Source organism: Nicotiana tomentosiformis, chromosome 5 (genome assembly GCF_000390325.3).
Source record: "Nicotiana tomentosiformis chromosome 5, ASM39032v3, whole genome shotgun sequence".
NCBI lineage: Eukaryota > Viridiplantae > Streptophyta > Magnoliopsida > Solanales > Solanaceae > Nicotiana > Nicotiana tomentosiformis.
The window spans coordinates 13,612,401-13,622,154 of NC_090816.1; the positions used below are offsets into that span (position 1 = coordinate 13,612,401).

General features: G+C 35.2%; 1 protein-coding gene across 2 annotated transcripts; it reads right to left on the reverse strand.

The window, feature by feature from the left end:
* Positions 1–2,090: 2,090 nt before the first annotated feature.
* Positions 2,091–9,238, reverse strand: LOC104106378 (iron-sulfur assembly protein IscA, chloroplastic). 2 transcript variants are annotated; one of them, XM_009614918.4, is made up of 3 exons: positions 9,006–9,238; positions 3,302–3,520; positions 2,091–2,397 (listed from the first exon to the last, which is right to left on the reverse strand). In XM_009614918.4, exons 1-3 carry the CDS (start codon positions 9,172–9,174, stop codon positions 2,255–2,257), a joined length of 531 nt encoding a protein of 176 aa, XP_009613213.1. In that variant the 5' UTR covers positions 9,175–9,238; the 3' UTR covers positions 2,091–2,254. The 2 variants fall into 2 exon arrangements, with proteins under 2 accessions (XP_009613213.1, XP_009613214.1); XM_009614919.4 differs by having other exon boundaries at positions 3,302–3,517; positions 9,006–9,234.
* Between the last annotated feature and the right edge of the window lie 516 nt (positions 9,239–9,754).

The window sequence follows — 9,754 nt, forward strand, 5'->3', positions numbered from 1 at the left end:
GAGTCCCCCTCTATCCTTACTATGCTGTTTTTCCTTATTCTCTTTAGACTCTAATATATAGAGACACTTAGAATTTGCTCTTAGAAGCTTGTGACTTATTTCCACCGGGTTTTGGGAGTTGTAATTATTGATTTGCAGTTTTATATTTATTTCATGTGTTGAGAATTGGGTTTCAGTTTTATATTATGTTATTCCGCAAATTTATTAGGCTTACCTAGTCTTAGAGACTAGGTGCCATCACGACATCCTACGGAGGGTGAATTGAGGTCGTGACAGGGCCCATCAGAAACAACCAAATGAACAATAGTCATTGCTTTTCCGTATGACCAATCCTCGTTTTTTAGCATTTTAGAGCCAAAAACAGGAATTCAGAACGCGATTTTTTCGTGTGCCAATGTCCACGCCATCTTTATGAATTCGGGAAACCGACCCTAAATGGTCTAAAATTTTGTGGGCCCATAAGAAATGACCTGATGAACAATATTCATTGACTCGCCATGATCGTTCCTCGGCTTTTGGTATTTTAGGGCCATAAAATAGGAATTCACGACGATTTTTATTTTTTCATGGGCTAAAGTCCACACGATCTTTATGAATTCGGGCAACCGGCCCTGAATCGCCTAAAATTTCTGGGCCCATCAAAAAATTTAGGGCCATAAAATAGGAATTCATGACGATTTTTAATTTTTCATGTGCTAAAGTCCACACGATCTTTATGAATTCGGGCAACCAACCCCGAATCGCCTAATATTTCTGGGTCCATCATAAACGACCTAATGAACAATAATCATCGCTTCGTCGTGAACGTTCCTCATTTTTGGCATTTTAGGGCCATAAAATAGGAATTCATGACGATTTTCATTTTTTTGTGTGCTAATGTCCGTGCCACCTTTATGAATTCAGGCGACCGGTCCCGAATCGCCTAAAATTTTGTGAGCCCATAAGAAACGATATAATGAACAATAATCATCGCTTCACCATGAATGTACCTTATTTTTTGGTGTTTTAGAGCTATAAAACATGAATTAAGGACGATTTCAAATTTTTCGTATGCTAATGTCCACGCCAACTTCATGTAATTCAGGTGACTTACCCGAATCGCCTAAATATTCTTGGGCTCATCAGAAACGAACTAACGAATAATAGTCATTGCTTTGCCATGTCCGTTCATCGTTTTTTGGCATTTGAGGGCCATAAAATAGGAATTCAAGACGGTTAAATTTTTCGTGTGCTAATGTCCATGACATCTTCATGAATCCGAGCGACCGACACCTAATCGCCTAAAATTTTGCGGATCCATCAGAAACAACCTAATAAATAATAGTCATTGCTTCGCCATGACTGTTCCTCATTTTTGGCGTATTAGAGCCATAAAACAAGAATTCAGGACAATTTTCAATTTTCGTGTGCATCTTCATGAATTCGGACGACCGACCACGAATCGCCTAAAATTTTGTGGGTCTATCAGAAATGATCTAATGAACAATAGTCATGGCTTCGCCACGACCGTTCCTCATTTTTTGGCAGTTTAGGGCCATAAAACAGGAATTCAAGACGATTTATTTTTTGTGTGTTAATGTGCAAGGAGTACAAAGTATATAGCCAAAGAGATAGCATGTGTGATGTGAGAGCATCAGGAAAGACTAGAATTGTATAGCAAAAGCTTTATTTCTAGAAAACCAGTGCAGGAGTAGTGATTAGGGGATACTAATAGTATATAGAAATGGAGAGGTAGATAGATGATGATATTCTTATACTTAGCTGGAAATAGTGCATAAAAGTGTAATAGAGGTTAATTATCTACTTTGTTTTGACAGCAAGCTGGGTTGCAGCTAAGCTGTGGATACTTGGTGAATAATACAATATAGTTACCAAACAAAAAAAGAAGTTTGATTTATTTATATATTCCGTTTGTTTTACATCGACCCACACGCGACCATAGTTTTTAAGTCGTTTATAATATGATAGTCACAATTTTTTTAATCTAAAATTAGCTCATAACCCACCCACGAGGCATAAATCGACATGGCATAGAGGTTTGGCCTTTGGTGCAAGGAAGAATAAAATGCATTCCCAGTTACACCATTAGATTGTTAAAAATATTACCAGGAAACACATGTTTAAAAGTAACAGGCGCTATGCACATTATATGATGTAACAATCTTCATTACTGTTTATATCCAGTGGTCCAAGCAAACCACAGTTGGTGTTCTAGTATGCCAATGTCATACTAAATTTCTAGGAGTACATGCTCTTACATCTCAGCAGCAAATGATTTACCACAACCACAGGTTTGCGTAGCATTTGGATTTTTGAAAGAGAAGCCCCCACCTATCAATGCATCGCTATAGTCCAGTTGCATTCCAAAGAGGAAGAGAAGACTTTTTGGATCACAAACTGCGAGAATAGTCAAGAAAATCAAAATTTCAGGAATCAAGTCAAATAATCAACAGAAAAAGAAGCAGAGAAGGAGGTAGAACGTATAATACAAGAGCGAAATTATACAAGTCTCCGGCATGCACCCAACACTATAAATAGCTCAACTACTTGATGAGTAAAAGGTCGCACAAACTGACAATGCAAACCCTCTGAATCAAAGCCATTATAATTGGTCTTAAAGTAACATTTCATCTGAAAGTGAACTAAATTGTCTAGTAGACCGGCATAGTGAGACTGCAGAAGCATGCAAGAGCAAATATAAGTAATTGCAATACTGCATTCATTATCAGATAATCAGGCAAACATTACATAGCACACAAGTCTCCAGATATGAAGCATAGTTTAGATCCCTGAGAGTGGAATTCCAAGGGAAATGAGAAGCGGAATTCCCTGCAAATGTTTATATGGCAAGGTTATACTTCAATGGAGTAGCGATCTCCCCTCTGTTTCCCCACAAGACTGAGAATATGTTCTCATTAAAACCCTGAAAAGTCTTTGCATTTTCATTTATATGGTAGTTGTCATGTTCAAGTTATAATGCATCATTACCGCTTTAATCTACCAGGCCAACCACTCATTCATTCCATGCTTTTTTTACTCACCTATTGTCTTTTCCTTTAATGAACACGACTAGCTTATCTCATCAACTACTATGAAAGCTGAGTATCCATGAATAACACATATATAGTCGTTTCACTTAATTTATCTTCTTCCATGTTAAGAGCTAGGGGTCTGCAGAAGAATCCAAATTCAACAGAAATGAACTGAAAAATTGCTCTAACTTTGGTGTGCGGCATAATCCTTCTCATGGCAAAAGACACCAAGATTGTCATGTTAGCAAATGACAGACACTGACACATACCAATATTAAATCCATTGTATTCAATGATCGAATCATCTGGTCTAGCATTTTCTCGTTTTTCAAACTCCATTGTATATGACATGCCTGAGCATCCACCTTGTTTAACACCAATTCTAAGACACAAGTCCTCATTCCGCTCATTCCTCATCTTATTCAAGTGCTTTAATGCATTGTCGGTTAAGGAAATAGCAGGTGCTACTCCTCCAGATGCAGGTGCTGCTGCATACATTAAGAATAAAAGCAACTAATCAGAGAGCAAGAGATCGCCTAGGTAATAATGTCAAGGGCATATTTTAACTATTTCTTGAAAGTCACTTTACTATTTTCACTCTGAAAAGAAAAAGATAATGGAGTTAATAATTTTAGAGAAATTAACTTAGAGTTTACAAAATCATATTAAAAGTATTATGGCTTGTAAAAAGACATAAAAATGATAAAGAAAATTGCAGTTAAAATGCATCCCTTTTGCTAAAGAGAAATGCAATTAATAATTCATCCTTTTGGCTCGAGGAACACAATCACAAGAAATATGACGGAGCAATAAGGAAGCAGATAGTATAGAAATCCAGTTTAAGTCTTGCAAAACGTAAACATAATTTCCTCATATAAGTTTTTGAAGTGAAGCAATCAAACTCACTCAAGAGTATGGTACACAAAAGTTTGCATAACTAATCGGCCTCCCTCACAGTTTCTTGACCCATCATTTTCCTCATTGTTCATGAGTCTTTTCTATTAGTTTTTTTTTTTTTTTTTTTTTTGGATAGGGAAAATAAACTATTCTAGTCTAGTCACATTCATAAGATATAAATAGAAGTTTGAAGTCCTTAGCAAGAAAGATTTAGCATAAAGGGACAGATTTATATATCGGTATAGACATTGCCATTTTGCCACCTCACTTTGTTGTAAATCATATACGCCTTGCTTAACATATTAATCTGACACTCGTTCTATTTAGGGATATTTCAAAATGTTTCACACCATTCCACAAATAATATTATTCTATACAACTTTTATAACTTTCAAAATTTCAAAATCATTAAACTATACAATTGTTTGTGATATTTTCTCTATCAAGCTAACCTTTCATATGTCTTTATGTTTTCTTTCACTATCACTAATATAATGTGTATCAAAGCAACATCTTGAACTCCACATTTAGTTCGGAAATCAAGGTATGGAGCTATCAGTATTCTAGGATGAAAGATCAGAAAATTGTTCCATCTCAACAGAAACATGGATAGAATTCATAAAAATATTAGCCTAAGCTGAACTTCACAGCTTACGAAATTACTCTTCTTTCTCCAATTTTTATTCAATTACATTTGAAATCAAATGTTTCCTTACATTTGAAGTGAACCACTCAAAATTTCTTAAGAATATCTGTGGTGCTTTTTTTAAGGCTAATTTGAGTGTATGGAAATTTCACAGCGTAACTTGATCATTATTTCTCTCAGAAGTTCATGGATCTCGTTCTAGTCTAGTTCGAGAGGATAATATAACTTTTTTCTAATCAGTTTCGAGCAGATGATATAACTTCAAAGCTAAGAGCCCTTTGAGCAAGATTTGGAGTGGAAAAAGGAGACATTAGTAAATACTACACAATTATGAATTGTATCTGGCAGAAAACGAACTACGCAAATGAAAGATCCTACTGAAAAATAGTTACGGCACCTTTAATTGGTTATCTTCATGAAGTAAGCTGATTTTTTTTTTTAATTTACAAATGGAAGGAAGACGAATTATTTCTTCTGCATTTTGGTAGGGCATTCCAACTTACGCCATTTTTAGATTAATAATACCATCATTTATACAAACGCAAAATTTATTTCTCCTTCAGTTTTACAATGTAGAGCAATGAGCCAAAAGTTAAAAGTTATACAGTCGTAATCCTGGAATAATTACAAAGATTATCTTCTGTCAATTGAGGCTGCAGCTCTAGTCCAAGACCATTTGACAAATGAGAAAGTTCCTTTTCAGGCTCTACTCCCAAATTTTAAATGTTATTATTAGATTGTTCCCTTTCCCTGCTGTTAAAGTTACGAAAGGAACAAAAGAAAACATAGACTGCTCTGAAAAGCACTACATAATCTTCTTTTAATGGATGAAAGGTACAAAAGCCAGTAGAATCATCCTTGACTTACTAAGCACAGAAGAGATAATAAGATAGATACAAGCTTTCACCTCATTTATGATGGTTTTGATGCAACAATCCTTACCAGCCATTTCTTAACAACTTGTTCAACTCCCCAAATATGTTACTTAGAAATTGAGATAATAGAAAAACCAGCTAAATTCAAGAAAAGTGATCAAAGCTGATTTCATTTCTTCCCAAGGATACGGCACAGAGTGGTGCCGTGGTGGGAAGCGAAAAGAGAACACATCGTTTGAATCTCTCTCATATAAGTTTCTGAAGAGAAGCACTAAAACCTCTTAAGAGTATGATATGGTTAGGGATGGCAATGGTGCGGGGCGGTGCGGGTTTAGATACATGCGGGGCGGGGCGGGGGCGGGGCGGGTTGCGGGTTTAGACACATGCGGGGCGGGGCGGGCCAAAATAAAAAATTTAAATCTATGTGGGTGCGGGTTTAAAAACTTCATCAAAGAAGGAAACTCAAATTTCTGACTTTCTGACAATGAAATTGATTCCACGTAATATATTAAAGCAAAATAAAGTAAAATACAGTGCATATAATTCTTCCATTTTTCGAAAGTAATTTTAAAATAATAACTCAAAATTACAAATACAGTATCCATCTTTTCTATGTACTTGGTGCCAAATATTATCAAATTTCTTAACAACGATTCTTCGGATCTACTGCCCATATTTTGCTTTATTTACATTTTAGAAGTAAGAAACATGATTAATCTTAACGACTGTTGTTAGTAATTTTTGCCAATATTAGTTCTTCTGATCGATAAGTATAGGAATAAAATGAGTCTATTAATTATTTTATGATCCACATGGCATAAATCTAAAAGTTCATTGAATATTACTTGAGGCGAAATTACTTGACGGGATCTTTTTTCCTAAAATTAACATATATACTTTTATCAAATATAAAAAGTTAAAAAACAACGAGGTATTATGATATCAAAAACTTTTTTTAAGTTAATTTTATTGCATATGTGCAAGATTTAATTCTCGTAAGTATCTTATCTTCTTCTTTCCATAACTCAAGTACTCCGTAATCGTTAGAATTAATAAAAAGCACGAGTAAAAATAGTAAAAGTGTAAAAAAAATTCTAGCCAAAAGATTAAAAAAAAATTAAAACTAACAAAATGAAAAAAAAACATTTATGCGGAGCGGGGCGGGGCGGGGCGGGTGTGGATGCGGGGCGGGTTAAATTTTGCGGGTTAAGAGAAAAACCGCCCTGCACCGCTTGCCATCCCTAGATATGGTATTCAAAAAGTTTGGTTAATTTGGAACTATGTAATGGATCTTTCTCAAAGTACCTTGAACTGTTCCATCTCCTCAGAATTCATGAATCTTATTCTACTCTAACTACATTCAAATGATATGATTAGAAGATTGAAATCCTTAGCAAGAAAGATGTAGCATAGAGGGACAAATACCATCCATCCAAGTCTTCAATACAATGTAATCATTTCCCACCTCATTTTGGCTGAATCCTACAGTTTCCTAGAATGTAAGATAAAAAATTATAGTCTTTATTTCCAACAGAAACACGTTGCACACCAAGAATTCACACCAAGCATGACTGTGAGACTTGGTCATAAAAAGCAAAAGTAATTTATGTCACCTAGTCACTGACAAGATAAAGCAGGCACCAAAAGTTGGTTTGAAAGGTCACAACAGCATGTATAAGAGCTGGAACAGGAGTAGATGAAGGAGCCAGTGTCAGTGTAACTACAGTTGGAGGAAAGGGTGAGTTAGGGCTAAATGATTGTAGTCTTTCCTATTCCAATAGCGCAAGGTGCTGGGCGGAAAGTAAGACTGAATCAGCCATCTACTGAGAAGAAATCAGAAAATATAAGCCTAAGCTGAACTTTGTAGCTTAAAAGTCCTTTTCTGCAGATTTTACTTAATTATTTTCAAATCACATCTTATATCCTTATCTTTGTTGTGAACCACCCAAAATATTTTTATATATATGCAGGGGAATCATGACAGCCTAGTTGTTTGGCTACCTAAACTTCCACCTTGTTTGTGGGAGTTCGACTCCCTACCTTGTAATCTCCCTTCTGCTCCCCCTATTTATAATAAAAATAAATAAAAAGATAAAGAAGCACCCAAAATATCATGAGAATATGCTGGTGGTGCTTATATGGTGTACCTTTGTCAAGGTAACTTACACACTCGTAATCCTACACAATGTTTAAAATGCAAAGTTGTGACTCGCTTGCGAGCCGCCTCAAGGAATTACAGCTAGGAGACTTAACTCCCATGGGGTTAACAATTAACACTTCAAAAAGTGGGGTATTCAACCACGTACAATTTACTCCTTGAATTGTTCGCTCTGCACATCCCAAGAATGCCCCCTGCATGCTTTATCATTTGCCCTACACACTCCCAAAACAATCTATTTTAGAATTTTCTTTTACTTCGATGATGTTTATGTACACATATTATTCTGACTAGATACAACAACAACAACCACCCAGTATAATCCCACTAGTGGGGTCTGGGAAGGGTAGTAAGTACGTAGACCTTACCTCTACCCTAGGGTAAAGAGGCTGTTTCCGATAGACCCTCGGCTCTCTCCCTCCAAGAACTCCCCACCTTGCTCTTGGGGTGACTCGAACTCACAACCTCTTGGTTGGAAGTGGAGGGTGCTCACCACTAGAGCAACCCACTCTTGTCATTTTTCTGACTAGATAATTAATATTATTTCTTTTATTTTCTATTTTCAAATGTAATGAAAAACTAGTGATTGCTTCACCTCTAACATACCAAAACCAAATCCAATATTCTATTAGCTAACCGAGAAGTTTGAGGCAGACTACTACAAAATTAGCACATTTTCACATTAAAATGTCCAAGCACAATCAAACATTCAAACCTATATATTTATGTTTTTTCTCTTAACAAAATGATATGGTTTCTATTAACTAGTAAACCAATCAAGTGACAAAAAGAGTCATCGACTGGATTGTACATGAGGTACAATTAGCTGGGAAAATAATATCCTAAATGACCTCTACAGCATGAGAAATGAAAAAAAAACATCCAACTTCATCTATTCTAATGCATAATTGTCAGTCCAAAGTCTAAAATCCAAGTTTCAAACTAAAACTATCATTTTCAACCCATATTTTAGGACAAAAAGAGCAGTCCAAGGGTGAGGAAACGAGATTCTAATAGAGATTTACAGCATACTATTCTCACAACTAGAACCATGAAGAGAAATTGCAATAGACTAAGCTCAACTGTACTTCACAGCTGGCAAAAATTCTCTTCTTTCCACAAGCAAAATCAATCAAAGAATTACAGCTTATATTTACTTTACTCATAAATCAATTAATCCTTAATCCCAAATTAGTTGAGATCGTTCGCCTATACGAATCCTCTTATCATTCAATAATTCATCATAATTTAATTAATTTTAATCTAACCATCAACATACCACAAATCTCCTCCTTTATACCACAAATATACTTTGCGAAACTCAAATAAACAGAGTCTACTTCACAAAAAAAAACTATTAAGCTATTAAGTCAAAAGTCAAGTATGTAAAAGATTACCTTCAAGTGTAGCAGATCGAATAGAAAAAGATTTTTTGCGGTTAAAAAGCGAAGGCGAAGATCGAAAGGAGAGTGAAGAAGACGAGTGAGGCAAAGCGCGTGAAATTGTTGAATTATTCAGAGGACGGCATAGAGAAGATGAACACCGAAAAGTTGCAGAGAACGCCATTGTTTTGGAATGACCCAATCACCTGAAAATGAAGACAAATGAATATTTTTTTTTCTGTCTATAATACCCTCTTATTTGCGAGTTTTTAAAATTTTTATGTCTGCGTTGTTCACACGTGGTTGTTGGATTGTGAATCATTTTGTCTTTTTATTTTTAATTTTTTATTGAGGTGTATATAATGTGCGTAATGGGAAGATATTTTGTGCCAAGTTCATTTCTAATTTTCTACCCCAACTTTTAAAAGGACATGGGAAACCATGAGGGAGAAAATTTGCAAACTAATTTTAAAATTTTAAAAAGAAAAAAAGAGTCAAAATTATCTCTATTGTTTGCGAAATGATTTATAAATACCTTTCGTAGATGTGTCTCTCCAAAAAAGTACACGACGTTAATCTATCAGTCCAAAAATATACACTACGTTATTTTTGTTAATAAAAGGGAAAATGACCAAATATACCCCTCTACTTTAAGATATTATCTACTTTTAACATCCTTTATACTATCGGGCCAAATTTACCATACTGTTATATTATCGGGTCAAATTTACCCCAACAATCAATAAGCTTTTAAAAATTACCCA

Coding starts and splice junctions, on each gene's coding strand:
- LOC104106378 (XM_009614918.4), bottom strand. CDS start 9,174: ATGGCGTTCTCTGCAACTTTTCGGTGTTCATCTTCTCTATGCCGTCCT. Junction 3,521..9,005: donor TCGATCTGCTACACTTGAAG/GTAATCTTTTAC, acceptor TAATGTATGCAG/CAGCACCTGCATCTGGAGGA. Junction 2,398..3,301: donor ATACAATGGATTTAATATTG/GTATGTGTCAGT, acceptor CTATTCTCGCAG/TTTGTGATCCAAAAAGTCTT.